Consider the following 24,004-nt stretch of genomic DNA (forward strand, 5'->3'; position numbering starts at 1 on the left):
ACTCGTTTTGTACACAGTGCGGTTGCGAGTAGCTCACAGGGGAATACAAACACTGCAGGACATTGGCTCCACCACTAGAGAGACATACACTGACCTTGTTTTTGTGTGGAGCACAGGATTGGGTGATCTCTGTCTTGGTTTGGCACCTGGAAGCAGGATGCAGGTCTTGCGCGTTTACCCCATGCTGTTAAGATGTTTTTTCTTATTCTACTTGTTGTCTAGTGCCAATACTGGATATTTTAACATTTTCTTACCACAATAAGCAGCTTAAAGCTCAGCTCCGCCGATTTTCGACTGCGACAGAATGGAGCCATGCTTGGGCTGTGCGTTCGTTTCCGCACAGGGAGCATACATGTGAAAAATTTTCACCCATTTGTTTGTAGTTTTTAAGAAAACAATTTTTTTAATTTCCCTGGCACGGCGGTCCTGTGGTCGGCAAACCCTGACCAATCCCGGCTTCGCCCTGGCTTAGCCGCGCTCGTGGCTTGGCTAACGCCAAATCGTCGATGCGATGGCGGAGATCTATGGGCGAAGGTGAATGTTTTGGGTGTGTTCCGTGATAATTGCTGTCGTTAATAGCCTCAAAGATAGTTTTGCCGGTCTTCTTTAACAAGCCTTACAGGATGGCCTCGTTGTGCAACGACGGCCGTCGTGAGCGGACATTCTGTGCCCGCACTGTGCTTCATGCTACCAACAAGACCTAACACCTAACGTGTGACGTACACTTACGCATTCTCAATAGCTTTGGCAGCGCACTATGCGCGGACTTGCTGCGCGTGCAGAAAGCACCACCAAAGCTATTGAGAACGAGAACGTGCTCGAAGACGAAGTATTCCTTATAAGAAACATGATAAAACGGTGCGGTGGTCCCCGATAGCTCGTGACAGCTATTTCAGCACGATACAGCGGCCATGACGGAGTGTAAACACAAACTGGTTGCCAGGCAGAGCTGGCTAGGTGTGGCTATCCAATCCGCGCAGTTCCAAGTATGACGTCACAAGTGGAACCGCCGCCCGGTAGTTTTTCTCAAATTTCTCACGAAGGAGTATGGAAATTTGGAAAGCAATGTGCGTTTATGAATGAAGTTGGGACCACGGTTCTGAATATCACAACGTCTTCATACTTTCGGAATAGCAGCGGAGCTGCACTTTAAAGGGACTATTGCATCCGGGAACGTATGTACGATACCGATAGGGTAATGTTCGTCACCGTTTCAGAGTCAATTTGGCCAAATTTCTCTTCCAAAAACAGCTTACATATAAACAAGTTTTAAGGGTTCGCATTCCATCTGCAGCCATCATGATGATGACATAAGTAGGGTTGCCACCTTTCGTAGTGAAAAATACCGGCTGATGGAGAGGAGGTGGAATAGAGGGAAAGGGAAAGTGGGCCAGGGGTGGACGAGTACACACAGAGAGGGAGAAAGTGCGAGCGTGTTCGCTCACGATAATTTATTCGAGGAAACATATATTCTCGTGTGTGGCTGGACCATTGATGTTAGAAATCGCTATATAAACAGGCATGAACGCTACACTGGATCGTATTGGAGCAACCTGACTGGACTGCCGCTTACTCTGAAAAGCGCTTCGACACAGACAAACCCTTCTCTGCAGATGGAGATCTCATGATGGTCATATACGGCCCGAGTTCTAGCTGGCTCGACACAACTACCAACAGCTTTGCACAACCACTGCTCTTGTCCCTTCTAAACACAGCACTGTAATGAATAACTAAGGCCCTTCTTTTTCTGCGATTCCGCGATTCTGCAAAAATTTGCGGAATTGTAGGTCTGCCGCGGAATATCAGGTTCTGTGCAGAATTTTGCAGAAACAGCACGCTTAACTCAGTTTATGCGCGAGATGACCGAACTTTGCCGAGAACTACCAAGTCAGCTTGCCTAACAGTGTAGATGTGCCAACCCCATCTGTGTACTGCAACAACCCTCTGGCTCCTCTCTCTAACCTTCAACCCTCTGGGATTCTGGAATGGAAATAAAAATGCTGACCCCTACTTTGGTGTCCATAGTTGTCAAGTACCTCTTTGTGACAGTAAACTCTGTGCATGCAAACAGGTCACTTATTGGTGACAAACGTCACACCCTCTCAGAAGAAAGCACAATGCATCTTGTTACGCCAAGTCACAAAAGTTTTTGGAGTTGTAACCGTGTTCTTCCACACTAAGAGTTAACAGAGAGAGTAGTTTCTATCTGAACTACGGCAGTTTGCCTTTTACCGCGGAAAAATGCAGAATTCATAGTTCCCCGTTGCGGAATTCAGGATTTGCCGCAGCAGAAAAAGAAGGGCCTTATGAATAACTAAGAAAACGACTGGTGACTGCGGAGTTGGGTCTGTGCTCCAGATTTGTTCAAGCTATGGTGAAATGTTGAAGGGAAAACCCAGCAAAAACCCCTATGAAAGGGCCTGAGCCACAAATATCGGCAAAAGGCTGCAGGTATCACCTTCCCACCGGCAACCGGCAGAGCGAGGAAATAACCGGCCGTGCCGGTATAATACCGGCCTGGTGGCAACCCTAAGGTAAGCCAGGCACATGAATGGGAGCGCAGCTCAGGGGATTGTCCTCTGAGGTCGTCTGCTTGGTGTTCGCATCGCAGTATACCTAGGGAGTGACTTTTTCGGGTTAAATGCCTTTCTCAAATTCGGGGGGTAAAAATTGAGTGCTATTTTTAAATCTGTAATTCGGTGGAGAAATCTGGGATAATTGTGCCTTAGGGTGTTATCGGGTGTTTTTGTTTCTCCTCTTGTCTATTTGTTGTTCTATTATGCTTGTCATTTCCTAATTTCTCTTTTTTTGTTTTTTTTTGTGGGATTGTGACCTTTCAGCAGTAATCCCCGAAGGCATAGACGGTGTTGATACACATGGGCGTATTCAGGTGCGGTTCTGGGAGGGTTCCAGGGGTCCGGACCCCACCTCTCAATTCCTGACTTGAACATAGTAGGATGGCAACTTATGTGCCCGAACATGGAATGTACAGGGTGTGTGCAGAAAAACGTGACCCGCATTTAGGCACATAGCTTGTTGCCTACCTAACTAACGAACTTCCGGTGGCGCACGATGGCGCATTTATGCGTGCGAAATCTGTAGAAAAATTGTGGAAGCCATACCCAGCTTAAAAAATGAACGGAACAACGAAAACTTCGGCTTCCGTGCATCAGAATAGGGCAACATGGTGGACAACAGGGTGTATGTGAAAGGGCAACACGGTGCACGTAGGAGAGTTGTGTTCAAGTACCGTTAGGGGAGCTATCGGTGCATAAATCGAAACGATGTCCCACATGGATGCTAATCGGCACTACCCCTAGCGGTGCCTGCAGATAACTCTCATGAGACCGAAATGCACTACCATGCACTGTCATGACCGCCCTATTCTAATGCATGGAAGCCCATGTTATCGCGCTCTGTTTATTTTTTTTACACTGAGTATGGCTTCCAGGATTTTTTTGTAGCTTTCGCACGCATAAATACGCCGTCGTGTGCCACCGGAAGTTCCTCGGCTAAGTAGACAACGAGTTACATGTAAAAATGCGGGTCATGTTTTTCTGCACACACCCTGTATATGTTTAAAAGTTCGTACCAGTCATCAAGGAAGAATACAGTACCATAACATTCACTTACAGATGCTAGAATTTGGATGTGCATACATTAACTGTCAAAACTGCCCTCCACGTCCTCCTCGCATAACCGCAAGGGTGGTGCAATTGTAAAAGCCATATTCATAAACGATCCTCGACTGAGCACCCCGCCTCGACATCTGTGAGTATCCACTTAAGGAGACAGTGGGCTTTGAGGAAGCGCCATCAGCAGAAAGCACGGAAGGCACTGCATCGTGGTACTTGAGAAAAGCACTGAGAAGTCCTCCGCCCGCGGAGTGTTTCGAGTCGAGGTCAATATACTGTAGAAGTGTTTTTTTCCGCGTGGAAAATATTTTCGCGTTTTCGAGCAGAGCTGCTTTGAGGATTGATTCGCGAGAACTTAAATTCGCGACACAGGTTTCCGGGAGTGCTTTGCTCTTGCATATCGTGCCGCCGTCAATACTCGGGCATACTTCGGCACATACTAAGACATCCGTTGTTCACGTGGATTGCGGCATTCTAGGTCTATTCCTTTCTTCTCCTCACAGAGATAGCAGGAAAGGTCCTGTCAAATGGCCTTTAGGGACCCTGTAGGAGGCCATAGTACTGGCCGTGTGCAAGTTAGCCAGTCTATTTTAGCAGTTCTTATTAATTATCACTCGGGGCACTGATAAGTTCGGTTGAGATGTGGTACTATCATTCAAGCTGGTTTTGAGAATGCGGGGAAAGGCATGTTCTGGCTTCGTGGTATAGTGGTATATTGCATGTATAGTGCAAAGCGTTTATAGGAGTAACAAAAGCATGATGAGTTTTCATTTCTTTTCATCTTGCCTGATGGGATAAAACAATCTTCTGCGCTTGCTTAAACTGCCTATGCTACATGGAGTAGAAAGTATCAGGTAGTCGCGGTATAGCGTCGAACGCCGAACGATTTTCACCCTCATATGGCCAGAGTTATTCGCGGGAACTTAAATTCGCGTTTTTGGAGGTGTGCGCGAAAAACGCGAAAAATAATTCCGCGCGAAAAAAACCACTTCTACAGTATATGAATCGCAAAGCCAGTTTCAAGGAGCTGCTCAGGTGGAGGGTCGAGTCGAGGATTGTTTTGAGAATATGGCACTGAAACTCACGCGCAGTCCACGTTAGAACATCAAGACCAACAATTACTTTTACATACCTGCCAAGTCTCCCGGATTATCCGGGGGACTTCCGAATTTCGTTCGGTCCCCCGATTGTATGGACGCGCCCTACAATCTCTCGGAAAAATGGGGTCTTTGACATTTTTTCTCTCTCATTTTCTTTTAAAAGCTGCGTAAACGTATTCCTGAAGAGACAGCCCGTAATACGTGTTTAGTGGCATGACCATCCATGGCTGGAGGTTCTGGCAGATCGTGTGTTTCATTGTGTCTGTGGGCAGCCTTCCCAATCGTGAGGTTGGCAGGTATGGTTATAAAATATGGATAAATTTGGACTCCATTAAATTTTTCAAAATTTGGACCGAAGGCTTCACTTGACAAGGTCACATGCAGTTTTTCCAGCCAAATGCATAATTGATGTCGAACTTGTTTGTTCCTTGGACCTTATGGTTGAAGCCTTCCCATACTTTAAGGTTTAGCCTTGTGGTTCTTGTTTGCTCAATGTTTGCTGTCGTGTGCGCTTCAATATTTCATTTTGTTATTACAGCAATCTACGGTGAGCGAGCCAGAAACAGATGTTTCCACGATGAGCCCCAGAAGTAGTGCTGTGGAAGGAACAGCTGTGTCTGAGGAAAACACTGCTAATATAATTCATACACGGGATGACTCCGCATCGGTAAGCACAAAATTATGTGAACAGTTCATTTCCATCCTTTATTTTTTTCATCAAAACATCGCAATTTTGAATGAGTGTTTGTTAAAAATACAAATAATTTCTCAACAGATATTGATATCAATACTGCATCAGTATTTGTAAGAAAAATATTGATATTTTGTCACTACTTATCGATATTTGTGTAAAAAGATGCTCACGTTCTGCCAATACACATCAAATCGGTCACTAGCATTTGCACAATATACGATACACAGAAAGAGGTAAAATGTGCATATTTACACCGACCCACACGTCGTTGTGGCATCGATAACAACCAATAACACTGACCAGGGAAAATATTGTGCCATCCCTAGTTTGATTCGGGATTTAAAGGACAACGGAAACGAAATTTGTCCATTGCAAAAAGGGGACCGAACAAGGTGTAAATATTATGTAAAATTATGGTGCCACTAGTATTTTGCAAGTACGCTGTGCGGATGGCCATATTTCTGACGATTACGAGAGCGCTGGGCCGCCCACCCGACACGATCGCCCATGGAGCGCGCCAAGCATTGCGGGAAAATCTGAGGAGCGCGTGACGTCAAATATCTCTCGCGCTCCATGTGCGGCTGCCCGGCACAAACACGGCGAATTCTGAATAACGCCTGAAGATGTTTGATTCGGAGATCTCGTGGAAGTCTGTGAAGACAATATATCCTATGAGAGAGGGGTTCGTACATGCTTCTTCGTCTCCGTTCTTTCCCCGTAGCAGCAATTAGACGTACGCCGAAACACCAAATGAAATGAAGCGAAACGAAAGTCAGGAACTCCAACAGGAGAGCCAACGTGCGTCACTTCCGTGGTCTGCTACGGCGGCGCGGCGACGCTCACCAGGGGCTCAGATTGCTCCACGGCCGAATTTTATATCGCGATTGTTGCGGCGTTTCAACTAATATACGCAAATCTAAGTCGAATTCCGGATTGTTTTGGTACACATCGCAATATGAGGCAAATAGCTTTGCAGCCTATTTTCGTTTCCGTCGTCCTTTAAACAACCACTGAGGCCATAATTCACGGAAGGCACTTGGAACACATATTCTTTTCCCGCATGATATGGACATACAACCTTGAGGAACCGTCACGCAAAATGTTTCCTTTGGGAAGCGTAAATTTCTCTCGCCCATGCCGCTCCCGCCATGTGGTGACATCAAATCTGTTAGTACTTTTTATTGGCTGCCAAGAATCATCTGCTAGCCAAAGCGACCAGTCGAGTCACGGAACGGGTGGTGCAAAATACAGCTGCAAAGAGGAAGAAAAAAGAAAGCACGTGCATCACTATTTGATGATGCGACTATCACTGTGGGGTGATCGCGCAGGGATCGATACGGGGCCCGCCGAAATAAACTTTGGGGTTTGTAACGGAGATAAACAGAAACAGTGTCGGGAAGCTAAGGTAGATGTTAGAGGATGTATTACGCCCCAAAATTTTATGTCGATGCTGCAACTTAGTCCGTTTCTTTGCGGATGAATCGTGAAAAAAAAAAAAAAAAAAAACGTCGCTGCCTAACATTTTCAGTCGGCTATACCTGTGTTTCAGCTCCTTCCGTCAGATGGGGGCACGGCTGAATGCGGCGTTGCAGACTACTTCGCATAGTAGTCCTCTACATTCAGTTTCACCTGTTCACTTGGTTTCGATGTCGTCTGCAACGCCGCGTTCGATCGTTTCGCCATCTGACGGAAGGCGCTGAAACACAGGTATAGCAGATTGGAAATGTCAGGCAGCGGCGTTTTTCTAATTTTCACAGTTTATCCGCAGAGAAACGGACCAAGTTGCAGCATCGACGTAAAATTTTGGGGCATAATACGTCCTCTAACATCTACTTTAGCTTCCTAACACTGCTTCTATTTGTATTATCTTTGTTACAAACCCTGAAGTTTATCTTGGTGAACTGACAGAATGGCGTAAATGCAGGCCAGCTTGAGCTATTTGAGCCTTCGTGTTTGTGTCTGTTTACGTGTCCTGCCCATCGCTCAGGCTTGCCTATCACGGATCTTGGTGAACCCTGTATATCCCAGAGCTTCTGGTAGTAATTTCTACTTCTCTACTTATTTTTTCCCCCCAAGTTCTTTCATGCTCCTTTAAAACATATAAACTAACTAAAACTAAACTAAACGTATAAAAGGTATATGCATTGCTGAGTAATGCTCTTTATAGCGGAGGAATTTGCCACTTTTTGAGAAGGACACTCGTTAATTAATTCTGTTTTATTTGCTCGTAGGGACTGCATCAAGATAGCCAAGATGAAGATGACTGTTCTGGTGAGGCCCCAAAGCGAGTGAAGATCTTTGAAGGGGGATTCAAGTCAAATGAGGACTACACCTACGTCAGGGGCCGTGGCAGGGGAAAGTACGTCTGCGAAGAATGTGGCATCAGGTGCGCAATCAGTCTTCTTTTCTCAATTAGTGTCGACAGTATTCTTAAGACCCCAGGGTATCTGTATACGGGTGCAGTGCGTTACGATAGGATCCTTCTGTTTTTGGGTTTTATGCTTTTTCCAAATCGGGAGTAAAAATCGTATTTTAGGCTAGAGGCAGTAAAAGAGGGTGAAATGTGCTGATATCACGTGAAAGAGTGGTATTTGGGGTGGAAAAGAAGAAAAGTGAGAAGAAAAACATGCAAGATGGGGGAGGAAGTGCAGACTGCAAAGTATTTGCTGTTTTCCCTCATATCAGTGGCCAGATCAATTCTCAGGTTTTTCCGGGTTCTACTCAAAACGACGACGATGTAGATTGGTGGGTACATATAGGCATCATATATTACAGGTGACATAAATTTGTGGGTACAGGTGGGTATAGGTTCTGCAAGGTTTAACCCTAATACCCCTGTCACACGAGCTGTCTACAATGACCGTTGATGTCAATGGTCATTGAACTTGCGTGTAGTGCTACCAAGCGTGTATCGTGTCAACCCGTCGGGGAGCATTGGATCCAGTGCTATTTGAGAAGTTGATGGGTTATACGCTTGGTGGCGCCACATGCATGTTCAATGACCATTGGCATCAATGGTCATTGTAGACTGCCCGTGTGACAGGGGTATTAGGGTTAAACCGTGCAAAACCTATATGTATCCACAAATTTATGTCACCTGTAATATACGATGCCTATATGTACCCACAAATTTACATCGTCGTCGTTTTGAGCAGCAAACAGCAAATACTTTGCAGTCTGCACTGCCCCCATGCATTGCCACTGAAGCATTGACCTCACTTCCCAACACCGCAACAAATGTGTAAGCATCTCGTATTGTGACTGAATGATGAGGTGGAACGTAAAAATGACGTGCGGGTATTATTGACCTGATGCACATCACGGGGCCGCGTATGAGTGCGAAAGAGCGTGGTGAATATTTTGTCAGTTTGCAAGCATTGTGGAATTTTTAGCACTAGTAATTTTTGGACAACATTCATCATTGGTAACTAGGGCCTGACTTTTTCGGGTTTTATTTTTGGCCAAATTCGGGTGGTAAATATAGGGTGATATTTTTCATTTGAAAATTCAGGTGTATTCGGGTTAAGTCCCGTTACGGCATATTCTGTCGTCAGGAATACGGGTGTATTCGGGTGATTTTTTTTTTGTTTAATAAAAATTTGTCTTAACATGGAACTAATGTTTAGCAATGTTATCAAACTTTATTTTAATGCACGCTTATGAGTGTGCCACGCGACCGGATGTTTTCGGGTAGGTTCGGGTTAAACCCGAATTTTACAGATTTCGTTCAGGGGGTAAATATCGGGCAGATACGGGTTTAACCCTAAAAAGTCAGGCCCTATATATGATGCCTATATGTACCCACAAATTTACATCGTCGTCGTTTTGAGCAGCAAACAGCAAATACTTTGCAGTCTGCACTGCTCCATGCATTGCCACTGAAGCGTTGACCTCACTTCCCAATACCGCAACAAATATGTAAGCATCTTGTATTGTGACTGAATGATGAGGTGCAACGTAAAAATGACGTGCGGGTATTATAGACATGATGCACATCACGGGGCCGCGTATGAGTGCGAAAGAGCGTAGTGAATATTTTGTCAGTTTGCAAGCATTGTGGAATTTTTAGCGCTAATAATTTTTGGACAACATTCATCATTGGTAACATAGCACAGTGCAGAAAAAAAGAAATCACCTTTTATACCTGCTTAGTGCCCCTCTATGAGCTGAAGAGCTAGGAACTTACATTATGCTTTTCGTGGGCTTCAGGTGCAAGAAGCCAAGCATGCTGAAGAAGCACATCCGCACCCACACTGACCTTCGTCCGTATTCATGCCGCCACTGCAGTTTTGCCTTCAAAACAAAAGGCAATCTCACAAAGCACATGAAGTCTAAGGCACATCACAAGAAATGCGTCGAGCTTGGCATTGTACCTGTGCCAACTACCATAGACGACTCTCAGATTGATGCTGAAACACTCGCTAAGCAGGTGAGAAGACTTACTGGCACTGTTTGTGACGTAAATCTGCATTGAAGTTTGTGAAATGCAGCGCTGATTCTCACTTTAAGATGCAACGAGGCAAAGGGAAACCTTCACCACGTGTACGATATCTTTGTCATATCAATTAACGAACCAAAACCTTATACATAGATCCTGAAGTTTTTGGGAAATCTTTTTTTTCGAAATTCGGAGGTAAAAATCGGGTAAATAAACGTGTGCTCTAAGTTCGTGCAGATTACAGCAAAAAATTTTCAGTATGCTAAATTTGGAGAGAAATCTGGCTCAGTTGCTCAAATGAATTGTACTGCGAAAGATTAAAGTCATTGAAAAGGTTAGCCAGGCTGTAGGACTCGAACCCACATCTTCTGGGTTACCGCACTGTACTGGTTTGTACTGGTTTGTACTGGTTTGGTACAAATAGTGATGTAACTGCATTTGCTGCCAAACAAGTTAGTGTGCATTCCTACAGACATCTCGGTGAGGGTAATTTGCCGGTAAAAATCGGGTTTTACACTAAAGAGGCAGCCTTCAATTTAGGGAAAAATTGGGTTAAACCCTAAAACTCCAGGCTCCGAACTGTATTTCCTGTAGCTGGAGCATCGAACCGAAACGTTTTTCGGTTTGTTTCGGGTTTAGGTTCGGCCATAAAGATTCGGTTCCGGTTCAGCTCCGGAGTTCACGGTTATATATATATACATATATCGGTTTGATTAGCCGGTTCTGAACCGGTTCGAAGTTCTAATATGCTACAAAATTATAGGTAACACTAAAAATGATACAAGATCTCTTAGTTACGATTTTTATGCATTTATTTCTGTCGTTCGACCAACAGGACCCCCTTTCTTCCCTTCCTCGAGCAACGTGCCGCCAATCTAGGCAGGCAGTCCGCTCGATCCCCATGCCACCACCCCTGGATATGATTTAAATTGTGAAAAAAAAATCCAAATAAAACAATATGCCTAGGTTATAGCAATAACATGTCATCTGGAAGTGGAACGTATTTTTGATATAGCATCTTCGTATGGCAAATGAACTAGTCACTATTGCTCAAATGAACAACTTCCAACGCCTCATTGAAGTCTCAAGACTTACCTTCACTTTAAAAATAAAATTTGTAAAAATTCCGCTTTGGCTCCACCTGCTTGACTGTCGCAGAAAAGAGCGCAAGGAAGGTGTGGGGAGAGGAGGAAGCGTTCCCACCTCTTGTTTCGCCTTTTCTTCTCCACTTTGACCTTGATGCTGGTGACAACCGTCTTACCACAAAGAAGGCAAAACAAGTGAAGGTGGGGTCACTTTCTCTTTCAGGCGCACAATTCCCATGTGCTTCTTTGCAACAATCAAGCAGGTGGGGCCAAAGCGGAATTTTCACTAATTTTTTTCCGACTATTTCTGTTGTGATTTTGTGCATAGTTGTTGTGTGGTCTGTGGTTATCCATGGAGGACTTCGTATTTCTGTAAAAAAAAAGACAGGCTCGCTTGGCAGTTTTCAAAGTTCAATTTAAAAAAAATTCTCGCAATTAAAAATTTTCCAAAGCCTTCCTCGATGGCGGCAAAAGATTCCAGAAGGTAATTGCCGAAAGTCCCACATTCCTCCGGAGAGTGCATTCCCTGTCAGAATTTTTTTATCACCTTCGGTGAAACACCCTGTATAGTGTTTCAAACACTAGGTTGGCTTCTGGGGACTAAATATTAAATATATACAAGGAGAAAAGAGGTGCCGGCAATGCCATTCTCGGGCATGACTAGGGGGCTTTAACTGGTCCAGCTCTATGAACATGAATGTGTGCTTGCTTCCATCTGCTGCCAGGATGTAGCTAAGTGGGGAGGGATGACAGGACTCCTGTGTTCCGGAACCTTTCTGTCCAGCGTTTTGATGGGAACTATAAGAAGTGCCGTTATAACTTATATAGCATGAGAAATGTGACGTTTACAAGTACACGAACGAGTCATTTTTGCAAACCATAGGAACAGCAACGAAGGGACCATCCCTGCTCGGATGAAGATGACGACGATGATGAAGACATTGATGATGAGGACAGTGATGGTGTCGACGAGGACTATGATGTGGAGAACGACGGCGTTCCTATCCCTTCTCCAGTCCCACAACTGTAAGAAACTGCTACCACTAACTTTTCGAATATCACTAACTTATCGGGAACTTTTTTTTGCTCTCTTGTTCCGTGATTGACTGCATGTTCTATGTTGCATGTTTCACAATCGTAAACCAAGGGCTGTAGAAGGTAGTACATTTAATTCATATACAAACACAGGCACCCCTCCAGTTGCGAGGGTGTGCGCCTGTTGGATGAACACCGTGATCTTGAAGAAAGCAGTGTAAGGAATGATAGAATTCAGTTGGTTCAAAGTTAAAGAACTGGTTGGCATCTTTCCTGTTTTTGCAAAATGGGGAATGTTTCTCTAACAACGGAGCCTCACTTTTTGGTTCGTTGCAGCGAACTGCATTGTCTTGTAGGAACGACGAATGTTCTTGTTATATCCAATTTCCATTTTAATTGTATACGTACCTCCCCAAAATAGGTAACTCTACGCACAAGTTACGCTATATGATGCAATGTACATACAGTGAAGCCTCTTTAATACGTACCCGCTTAAGCCGTAATTCCGCTTAACCAGTAGTTGCGCTGAATCCCCGTCGCGACTCCCATTGAAACCAATGTATTTGCTACCCGCTTAAGCCGCAGCTGCTTGCAGCCTCAGTATCGGTTAATGCGTACTTTTTGTCCTGAAACAGTCCCTGCAGAACAAAAAAACTAGCTCTTCCCGTACCAGAAACAGATTTGGAAGCACATGGCTCCTCCAGAGACTGGGTGATGCCAATACGTCACTCCTGCGAGGAGGAGAGGTCATTCTCCCGCAGAGTGGAGAGGGCAAGTAGGCTCCGAACTTCCTCCCCCTCCTATAGTTTCGTTTCTCACTTCTTTGTCACTTGTGTTGGCTTGTGGGACAGCGCCATGCCACCGTGTCCTGAACACCAAGGGGAAACTGGACACCATCCATACCATCGATCAGTTTGCCAGAAAACGAGGACTTCTTGAACAGCTCGACAGGAATGCACTACAGTCGCCGACCCATTTTTCGGACCTCGATTTTTCGGACATGCTCGATTATTCGGACTCATTCGCGTAACGGCCGCGGGTCTCATAGAGTTGATGTATAGGAACGTCCAAAATTTCGGATGCCGTGCAGCCCCGTCGCTCGATATTTCGAACTCTGTTTGCCCGACCAGCGAATTTCCCTCTTGGGGTGACGGAAAATATTTGTATCGTCCGAAATTCGTATCAAAAGAAATCGACTAAACTACACTAACAACACTGCAACTAAACTATACTAAAATATTGAGGCAACAAACTAGGCAGTGATGATCGTTCATTTTCCATTCCTCTGAGTAGAAGAGGTCGGTCGTAACGCTTTTGCGTCATCGTTTTTGGCCAACGGCCCGCGAGTCGCGCGACAGCGCTGTAAAGCGAGCTTCACCTAAAGCATGCATGCATTATGTGAAGCCGACTTGCGGACTTGATGACGGCGGTGCCTCTGACAGTGTACATTGACGAAATGTTGCTTCGGGAAATAGAAGCTAATGTTATCAGGCAGAGCTGGAAGCGCGTTAGCATCGAAAAATTTTTCCAGCCTACTAGGGCTTAGTGAAGGTTATTTTGAAGCGAAATTCGTTTTTTCGGACTGCTCGATTATTCTGACTTTTGCGCGGTCCCCGCCGAGTCCGAAAAATCGGACGGCGACTGTATGTGGATTTGAAGCCGCGATCATTGCGGCAAGGCCGCCTCGGTACGAAGCGAAAATAACGGACTATCTCGTTGCAAAGTCAACAAACGGCGATATCTATCCTCATTTTGTCGAACATGTTCCATTTTTCTTCCATTAGACAGTTACGTGGACTCGTACTTTGAGTTTTTGGTTAAGCCGTACTACCGCTTAGTACGTAGTTTTTTCGCATCCCAGCCAGGTACGCATTAACAGGGCTTCACTGTATTACCATACGGTGTTTCATGATTGCCTTTGCTGAAAGTTTTCTAAAAAGAGCGTATTTGTCTGGTTTGTGTCTTGTCTTCAGTCCATGTTAGCACTCAGTTGTGAGTGGTTCTAGAGGTAGTTTTCATGCTCAGATGCTTACGGAGGCTGTACAAATAATCTAAATTCTCTTCATTTTGCCACGTACAGGCCTGTGAGCTGCACCTTGACCAGCGTAATCACAGCTGTTGGAACAGCTAAGGACATCGTTCCCATCATGGTGACAGCGGAGAACGCCATGGTAGTAACGGCTGTGGCCTCCCCACAACCGCAGACATCCATGGAAGACGAACAGGAAGCAGCAAGGAGCTTGCTCCACTTGTCAAACTTCGCAGCTACCGAATCTGGCTGGCATCCCCAGCTTGCTCCTCCAGGTGTGTGGCTTAGACTAGTAGCAGAACATGCGCTTGCAAATGCCTGTTAGCCGCTGCAGCTGTTGCAGCTGTTAGGCAAAGTATTTTATGTATTTCTTTAATTCTTCAATTGCTGGATGAACTCACTATTGCTCTTGTATGTCACCGGAGGTCACCACTGGTTGCGTGGAATCGGAGCACTATGCAGTAGAGAGTTTGGCCATCAGGAGGATCATAGCTTGAAGAGTGTAATACTGACGTCATGGCGGAATGACCTGCAGTGAAGGAGGTCATTCAGCCATGACAGGCATTAGTGGGCTTATTATACATTAGAGGGCACTTCACTGTGCAGTATTGTTGTTCCTTTTCCAGTTGGTTGCTTCTGCCATGTTGATGCAGAGTGTTCTAGATAGTCTTGTGTTTTAGGGGTAAGCCCACTAATGCCTGTGTTTAACCATGATTTCCATCATCCTCATTCTGAGTAAAACTAAAATAAAAAAGAAGAAGAAGAAGGGCTGAACATGTCAAAGTGCAAAGTGCCACTTTTGCAGGTGTTGTAGCTTTTTTTTTTTTTTTTTTTTTGTCGATTCCACCTGAAAATCTGCTCTATTACATGACATCAGAGAGCAGATGCTTATTTATTTGTACATACTGTCAGTCCCTTATGGGACCTAAACAGGAGAGGAAGTAATCACAAAGACAAGTGATATATACAAGTGCTTACAGTATATCGCACTGTGACAAAGCACTCAAAAATTCAGTGACAGTGTTACATTCAACTACATCAGAAGGCAGTGAATTCCATTTGTCTGTGGTTTCTGAAAAAAGAAAAATGAATATTTAAAACAGTCGACTCGTGCTGTTAAGGGTCTTACCGCTTGGGACGTGACCATGTTAACCTAGCACGGCAGCATATTTTTACCGAGGAGCGGAATGTGGATGGATTCAGATTTCTTGGGTGGCACAGGGTTGATCCTGACGTCAAAGTGAGCTCCAGCCACAAAGTGACAAACTCTCCCCATGCACAGACCCGTGTAGGATGCATGAATCTTAGGTGTACTTTTCATGCACTACCTTTACGTAATTTCAAAGGAACACTGAGATGGCTCCCGATTTTTTTCTTTTTTCTCTTCGGCATGTTCTGCAACAAATAAAATGAGCTCCCACGAAAGAACGATAGGTGCAGGTGACCTGCAGCATGCGAGAGGCCTCAGCTCCGCACAAATTTTATAAAAAAATCCTCCTCTTTTAGAAAAAGCGCGTCGGAGGAAGGGGGAAGGAAGAGGGTACGTCCTGACGTAGCAATGTTTTGTAGTGAAATTGCGGGTTAAACCGAGCTTTTTTACTCTTCCACAGTTATTCAAACAGCTGCACCAACAGCCCCCACCATCTCTGAAACCGTTGCTCCACTGCCTCAGCACCAAGTGCCCATCAGCTTCAGTCAACCGGACACCCTGCCACGTGCCCCCGAAAGTCCTCCCATGTGGCCGCACCACGACGACACCAGCAACTCTTCGGGCTCCCTCTCCCCGTGGGCCCACATGGGGGGACGCAGGCCGCGCTCGTTTTCCGTGGACATGTCTCAAGAGCAGCGCCACCTAATTCAGCAGACGGCGGGCAGCCCAAACGAAGAGCCCGGAGAGTACGTCACCCGCCGCTACTCCATGTCGTCGCTCTGCGAGAGCAGACATTTCCCGCGGAGCATGTTGCACGGACAGCTGCAGGACGGCCCCATGGACCTGAGCACAGCGAGGCAGCGCCGCGTGGAGATACTTCCGGGAGGGATCGTCTCCGGGCGCAACGTGATGTCCTACGCCCGCAATCCGCCGTCCCTGGACAACAAGAAGGAGCCCGAGAGCCTCCTCGGGGCGTGCCTCCAGTACGGGAGCGCGACGACCTACTGCCGCTCCCAGAACGACGCCCCTGCCGCGGAAGCTGGGGACGGAGGAGCCGAGCACCGGTCGTCCTCGCCGGAAGCCCTGTGGGCCAACGACCTGCTCCGTTCCGCGGAGATGTCGCACGGCGAGGGCAAGTGCACGTGCGGCATCTGCCACAAGACGTTTCCCAAGGCCAGTCAGCTGCGGATGCACGTCAACATCCACTACTTCGAGCGCCCCTTCCGCTGCGACAACTGCGCGGTGTCGTTCCGCACCAAGGGTCACCTGCAGAAGCACCGGCGCTCGGTGAGCCACTACAATCGGGTCAACATGAACCTGACGTTTGGCACGGCCACCGCGGAGAACCCGCGGCCTTTCAAGTGCGCCGACTGCAAGATAGCGTTTCGGATCCACGGGCACCTGGCCAAGCACCTGCGTTCCAAGATGCATATTCTGAAGCTGGAGTGCCTTGGGAAGCTGCCGTTTGGGATGTACGCTGAAATGGAGAGGTCGGGCATCAGTTTGAATGAGATAGACACTTCGGATTGTGACAACTCCTTGGAGAGCTTGCAGGTGAGAGAGAATATTGTGCAGTGATCTTTTGCATTGTGTCTCAAGAGCAGTGATGGGCAAAGTACCTCAGAATTGTACTTACCGTATTTATTCGATTCTAAGGCGAGGTTTTTTTCGCAAAATTGGAGTCCAAAAGCCGCCCCCCGCCTTACATTCGTGACCGGAGCCTTCCGTTACGCGCCATCATGCAACCGCAGGCACCCTCGCCTCGCCTGTCCTCTCCCCTTTCGCCCACGTGACCGTGGGCGCGCAGCGTCTGGTGTCTTCCTGTAAAGTTTCGTTTTGTCGTCGCGATATTGCGGCCATCGGCACTCGGCAGTTCAGTGGTTCTAGTTGCGACTGATTTCCACCGTGATTCGCAAAACGATTACCGATGGCAACCCGTTGTGTGCACTACGATGCGGCTTTCAAGAGGAAGGTTATCCTTGACGCTGAAGCCTTAGGCAACTGTGCAGCGGGAAGAAAGCATAACGTTCCGGAGAACAATGTGCTCGCGGGTACCGCCGCCGTCCGAAAGTTGCCCCCATACATCGCGTTTAAACGCAAGACAATTCCAGCGAATGAACCGTTTCCGAAGGGTGTCATCGTGCGATGTCAAGAGAAGGGGTGGATAACAGAAAAACTCGTGTGAACAAAGAAAACACGGACTACTCGCACGCCGATGACTTGTCAGTGTTCTGTATGCAATAAATGTTGTTCTAGTCTTCCTTACGGGTGAGTCTAAATTTTTCCCTAATTTTAATAGCTAAAGTGCACCCCCGCCTTAGAATCGTGACCGCCTTAGAATCGAACAAATACGGTAAAGTAAGGTACCAAGTACCTAGCACCTGTTGTACTTTAAGTACAGTACAAAGTACCATACTGCAAATGTACTTAAAGTAAAGTACAAAGTCCTTGGCAAAGTGCTTTAAAGTGCTCATCGAGTACATTACAAATTTAGATTGTGTCGCTCGACGTTGTAACGCTTGGTAGTGATAAAAAGTGAGGTAATTATGTTTCGACTGTTATGTTTAAAAAGCTTTTAGCAAGCATGTTTGCCGTGTGCTAGTTACAAAACATGGATAGTTTACAGCCGATTCACTAATATGAACTGAAAGAATTCATTTCGCAACCAAGTTTTGCATTTGTTTTGCCAATTAGGTACTCGAGTACTTGAAAGGAAAGTACCAAAGAAAAGTACTTAAACTGCAGTACGAAGCACACAAATTTAAATGTACTTTAAGTAAAGTACAAGTACTGAGAAATGTACTTAAACTTACTTACACTACTTAAGTACTTGGTACCTCAAGTATTTCCCATCACTGCTCAAGAGTAATACACCAGTCACACGGCAAATTGAATGCTATTCCCAGTGAATGACATTCGTTTCGTGTCGCACTGTGAAATCAAATGGCAATGCACGCAAATGAATTCCCTCTTGCACCGACAGCGTACCCTCGCGGTAGAGAGATACCAAAAACAACAACGATAAACCATTTGAAGAAATGAAAGACAAATCAGAAGTTGTACTCTTATATTTTACCACAAACTTGACAACCTTTGACACGAAGGAAGGAAGGCTAAACACTGTTTTTCGGAGAGCTACCCTTGTTCCCTGTCGCATATGTTGCCAAGTACGGTGCAGATAGGCTTCTTAGCTGTCTTTGCTTGTGGTACTTGGCCAATTAGGTGTCTTTGAAAAGGCAACGATTTTGTGAAAGAATCTCATGTTTCGCTAGTTTCGAGAAAAACAAATAAAAATATAACTAATGTAGCTGTATAATGCTTCATATGTTTGGCCCTGGTGTCTTAATCATCGACACTGGCATCATTTGCGAATGACATTCTGTTTCTTCGCGTAGCCCGATACAAGGCAAACGAATGATATTCGGTGTGACCTGCATTCGCTGGGAATGCCATTCGGTTTGCTGTGTGACGGGAATATAACATGACATTCTGATGTTGTGCTACAGAATTGCGGGGGAACGTGTATTATCAGCAAGTTGACGAGGTGCAATAGTAGGGCAAAGTAGGAAAGGTGGTAGGGATTACAAAGGTAGTAGGGTACTGACAATAAAAGCGGTGAAAACAGAGAAAGGGACAGACAGAGAGCAGACAGACGTAGTGCTCTGTCCGTCCCTTTTTCTGTTTTTTAGCGCTTTTATTATGAGTTCAAACCAGCGGGCCCAAAAAATTGCTCTACGTAGTAGCAGGGTAATTGGGAAAAGTAGGGCAACATTACCCACAAGAGTAAGGTAGGCCATTGGCATTGCCATTGTAGCTTTCATAGCAAAAAGGAACCATGCCTGAGGAATGTACTGCTGGAGATTTAGTAAATTTTGCAGAACATGTGCTATTACAAAAGCAGGATATCAGCCTGATGAGCGTGACCTTCTGTAAGATTCCCCATTTTAGCCCCACAGCTAATGTCCAAAGAACAACAGTTGTGGAAAACGCAAGTTTTCTCTTGGTATCTTTGTCTTCTACATACAGGGTGTCCACGCTAAGTGTGAACACATTTTTAAAAAATATATCAATCACTTTTTCCGAGATGAAATCAATTGCAATATAGCATACGCTGAAGGGCACTCCCTAGGGGGGCATTAACAGACTCCTAATTCAATGTCTTAATTAACTTGTAATAATTAACTTTTTAATTATAGAAGCTACGAAGTTGCTCCAATGAGAACATCTGATCTATTCGGTCACCAGATACCAAAACCGTTTTCAGAACAAAAAATCCGTTTGGTAGATCGTCCTCAAAAAATTCGTGAAAGAACGCCATTTTTTTCTTTATTTGGTTTATTGCGCATCTTCAAAATCTCATGCGTCGAAGATTAGCTTTAACTTGCGGAAACACAACAAAAACACAAATCTACCGGGTGACTCTATCGCGACTGCCCTTATCTTGGGCTGCATTTTCTGTTTTCTTTTAATCTTTTTCCAGGACGCAAGAGGCGATAGTGTGCTCTTTCATCCTCTCGTATTGGGGGCAAAGGAAAGACGCGTCTCTAGGGCTGCGCAATGAATAAAATAAAGAAAAAAATGGCGTTCTTTCACGTATTTTTTGCGGACGATCTACCGAACGGATTTTTGCTCTGAAAACGGCTTTGGTATCTGGTGACCGAAGAGATCAGATGTTCTCATTGGAGCAATTTCGTAGCTTTTATAATTAAAAAGTTAGTTATTGAAAGTTAATTAAGACCTTGCCTTAGGAGTCTGTTAATGCCCTCCTAGGGAGTACCCTTCAGCATATGCTATATTGCAATTGATTTCATCTCGGAAAAAATGATTGATATATTTTTAAAAAATCTGTTCACACTTAGCGTACACACCCTGTATAATGCCAGTGAAGGATATAACCTGGGATTTTCTAATGCTAATGCCCCCCATCCCAAATACCTGCCAGCCAGAAAAGCAAAAAATGCCACAAAAGCAGCAAATATGTTTGGGCGTCACACCCAACATCCACCCAAGCTGATAATCCTGGGGATGTCCCTGGATATATAACAATCAACAAATGATGACGGGGGTGGATGGCCTGTGAACTTGTATCACACTGATCTATGCAGTGCTAATCAGGAGATCAGTCTCCGGTTGATGTAATATGGAAACATTGAAGGAAAACATTTGACTGGGAATGGCATCCCCATAATGAAGTTGGTCTTTTCTCAACTAATTATGGTGGTGTGGTGCACCAATTCTCAGTGATGGCCACTAACTACTTCTACAGTAGTTTAACTATAACTACTAACTACTTTGTGATTGAGTAGTTTAACTAGTAGTTCAACTACTTTTCAGGGGAGTAGTTAAAACTACTTTTTTAACTACTGCAATGTAGTTTAACTACATCTATAACTACTTAACGTTGTCCACCAACACCAATCCCTTGTAGTGTTCCTGGACACAAGCAATAATAAACTTTGGCTCAAGCCATTGCTACGATCATCAAATACAAAGCTTGCGGCGGGATTCTTTCTGTGCCTAGGCGATAAACTAAGTTGCAGAATTATTTCACAGCAAATGAGGCTTCACTAGACAAGCATTAAAAGTGAAGATTTAGTACACATGCACGACACAATTGCTCGGCACCTCCGTTCTCATCAAACAAGTAGCTCAAGGCAAAAGTCGGAAGCACAATCATGCCGTAAAGCTTGCGGCAAAATCGGAAGTAGTTGGCGCCTTCAGTAACCTAACTACTGTAGTTAACTACTTAAAATAGTAGTTTAACTAGTAGTTGCCACTACATTTCTGCAAGTAGTTGATAACTACTTTTTAACTACAATCAGGTAGTTTAACTAGTAGTTTAACTACATGTAGTTAACTACTGGCCATCACTGCTAATTCTGTGCCTAAAGCTTGTCAGAACATACTGTTAAGCTAATGTATTTCTCTGACTCTTCTTTATTGATGTATGTGTGCATTGGTCTGTGGACAAAGGTAAAGAAACTCCTCCACATAGCTCACCTGTTCTCACGAGAGAAACACTAGGTGGTAACACTAGGTGGAAACACTAGGTGATGAGAGGTCACTAGCCCTGCTAGGTCACAGCAGCAGATCAGACAGGGCTTCCAAGGTCACACCTCTTAATGCAATTTTTATTTTCAGCACTTCCTTTTTTTTCGCACAAATTGAACTGTGCAGTGATGAGACATGTGAGATGTTTTTGCATGCTCGCTCAAGACAGAAGCATGGTTTCGGCCGATCCTAAATGACATTTCATTGGCCCTATAAAGTATCCCAAAGACGGGATTACCCGATACGTCTGCACTACAAGAAAACATTCCGAGATAGTGCAAGGAATGACTAGTCTCCGTTAAACCCAGGTGATGGCACAAAAGCTCTACCACCAGTCTCCGGAGGCAAGGCTCAGTACAAACGGAGAAGACGCACCGTGTCAGCGGCCAGGGGACATGACGCCGTTGCTCACCTGCGTTCCCGCGAATACTGTGACCGAGGCGCCCCCTGCCTCCGTGCTCCGGACAGAACTGGGCACCCACACCATCATTGCACCCAGTGAGGCGTGGGAGGCACCACCCGGTGCTCGCACCTGTCCTCTGTGCAGCCGTTTGCTCAAGAGTGCAAAGTCACTGCAAGTGCATCTCCACTGTGAGCACGGAGGTGGTAGCCTCACCTCGAGTCCAGAGCCTGTTGCCTCCTGGACCTGCTCAATATGCAACAGGCGATTTCCTTCAGACTCTCTACTGCAGCAGGTAAGGATCCAGACGTTTGTTACGCCACAGAACGGTACTGCGACAGTCCTAACACGACCGTCTTGAATCTAACCAAGGCTTAAACTAATGGCGACTTTGGGTGGTCGTTTCGTGGCAACCTTTTTTTTTTGCCAGATCCCGAGCCGTCGTGTTCGCTTGGTCAAAGCGCGGCAGTCTCTCGTGTTCGCGTGGCGCTTTCCCGAGCGGCCGGAATTTGTCAGCTAGCACTTTTTTCCATCGATCGAGAAGTTACTCATGAAAAAGAACGCGTTAAGAGTTAAGTTACCGCGTGAAAAATGTAACTAAGCTAATAACGAAGTTCTTCAGCCTGAAATGTAACTCAGGAAATTAGAATGTTGAGCACGCAGAAGCGGACGCGCGATTACCGTAGCAGACGACGGCAGCAGTTCCTATGAAAATGCGTAGAATGATGACGATAATCAACTTTAGAAGGAAGCATCTCTCGTGAGACATCCACCGCTTTTACAAAAATACTAAAGTAAGCACTACTAAGTAAAGTAAAGTACAGAGTACTGTAAAAATTGAGGAAGCAATAACCGGCCGACGAGTAGCGCCGCCACTAGCCTCCAAATGCGGTGCTCGGAAGGGGTCCATACGACACGGTCGCTATCATCTAGTATGTCGCGATTTGAACTCTCACCAGGCATCCATATCAGTTGTACCCTGTACAAGCCACACTGCCTCTTAGCATTCTTTACTGGCGCCAGATGCGTCGTTGCAGGTACTCGAGGCTGAACTGACGTTCTTCTCTTTCAGCATTTTGTGTCGCACACGCAACCTCGGCCGTACGTGTGCGACCGCTGTGATGCTGGTTTCACTTCTGCCTTGCTGCTGACCAACCACATGGCAACGCACGACCAACAGCAAAGCACCCTTTCACATCCCTTCACCGAGGAACACTCTCTTCACACTGGGCAAGCCCTCCCCACGGTTTGAGACCACATCCACGCCTATCGCCTGGCACGTGCTGCTGCGTGACTCCAGTTACAGTGAGCAATGGGACAATTGGATCATTTGCCATGCTCCATACTTTACCACTCCCCCATCATCTTTGAAACATTGCAGGATGTCTCAGTTTTTGCTTTACCGATTTGTGTGTCATCGACGGCTCCATTCAGTGTTTACCCAATAGCTGTCACCGAAGGCCTTTTGTGTACTTTGATGTGAAGCATGCCCGGAGGAATCAAGACCAGTCATGATGCAAGATATTATGGGTTGCGTTCATCTCGTAACATTTACTGCCTCAGGAGAGTGTCAAGTGAGAGGGTGCTTGCTCCGAAATGCTGTCTTACAGGGAGAATCTGGATGCGATTCGTTGTCAAGACGGAAGTAATGGGTGCCTGCATGCAGAAATGCATGCCCTTATCTTCAGGACTAACTAAATTTGGCAGTACGGGGCACGTGCAGACAAAATAAACCCACGCTGCACACGTAATGGGTTACCCGCTTACAGGAATGAAGTTCCGGTGGCGCACGACGACGCATCCGTGCGATAAAAGAACCGCAAGAAATAATTGGGGCGACCAGACTGCGTTAGAAAAAAATATAGTCACGAAAACTTTGCTCTCCCTGTAGAACACCCTGCGCTTTAGTTTTAAAGTGAAAAGAAAGGCTGCGACGAGGGATAGCGCCACCTAGTGTCTGAGGCCCTTTGGGGGAATTTCCGAGGCATATCCTCATTACGTGAGTTGGCATATCCATCACTTATATACGGCTTTGTTTCCTGCTCAGGGCCACTATGTTATGTCACACACATGTATGTTATGTTTTGACACACCTTTTTAACTGTTAAGGTGGGAAAGCGGTAGTCTGTGATAGAAACTGATAACACCATGCACGAGGTTGTACAGGGTGGGTGCTCTAAAAGGTCAGTCACATCTTCGTGCATGACGTGATGCTTCCTTGACCTGATACCTTGTTGACGCACTGACGTCCACTGCCTCAGAGTAAATAATTTATGCCAGAGAAACCTACGCAAAAAATTGTGGTTAGTCTCAATCCGTAGTAATAGTAGTAGTACGCAATAGTGCGTAGGAAATGCACAAAGATGAAAGTTTGCGCGGTCATATTT

General features: G+C 45.6%; 1 protein-coding gene across 2 annotated transcripts in view; it reads left to right on the forward strand.

Moving 5' to 3' along the window:
* Positions 1-23,657, forward strand: part of LOC135400263 (uncharacterized) — a 37,046-nt gene extending 13,389 nt beyond the window's left edge. For both annotated transcript variants that reach the window (XM_064632044.1, XM_064632045.1), the window contains exons 3-10: positions 5,274-5,402; positions 7,661-7,815; positions 9,639-9,858; positions 11,836-11,978; positions 14,068-14,291; positions 15,627-16,720; positions 21,526-21,912; positions 22,690-23,657. In XM_064632044.1, coding sequence (XP_064488114.1) covers positions 5,274-5,402; positions 7,661-7,815; positions 9,639-9,858; positions 11,836-11,978; positions 14,068-14,291; positions 15,627-16,720; positions 21,526-21,912; positions 22,690-22,869 — 2,532 coding nt within the window. In that variant the 3' untranslated portion in view covers positions 22,870-23,657. The remainder of the gene's footprint in view (positions 1-5,273; positions 5,403-7,660; positions 7,816-9,638; positions 9,859-11,835; positions 11,979-14,067; positions 14,292-15,626; positions 16,721-21,525; positions 21,913-22,689) is intronic.
* The last annotated feature ends 347 nt before the right edge of the window (positions 23,658-24,004 follow it).

Source organism: Ornithodoros turicata, chromosome 7, assembly GCF_037126465.1.
Source record: "Ornithodoros turicata isolate Travis chromosome 7, ASM3712646v1, whole genome shotgun sequence".
In the NCBI taxonomy this organism is placed as follows: Eukaryota; Metazoa; Arthropoda; class Arachnida; order Ixodida; family Argasidae; genus Ornithodoros; species Ornithodoros turicata.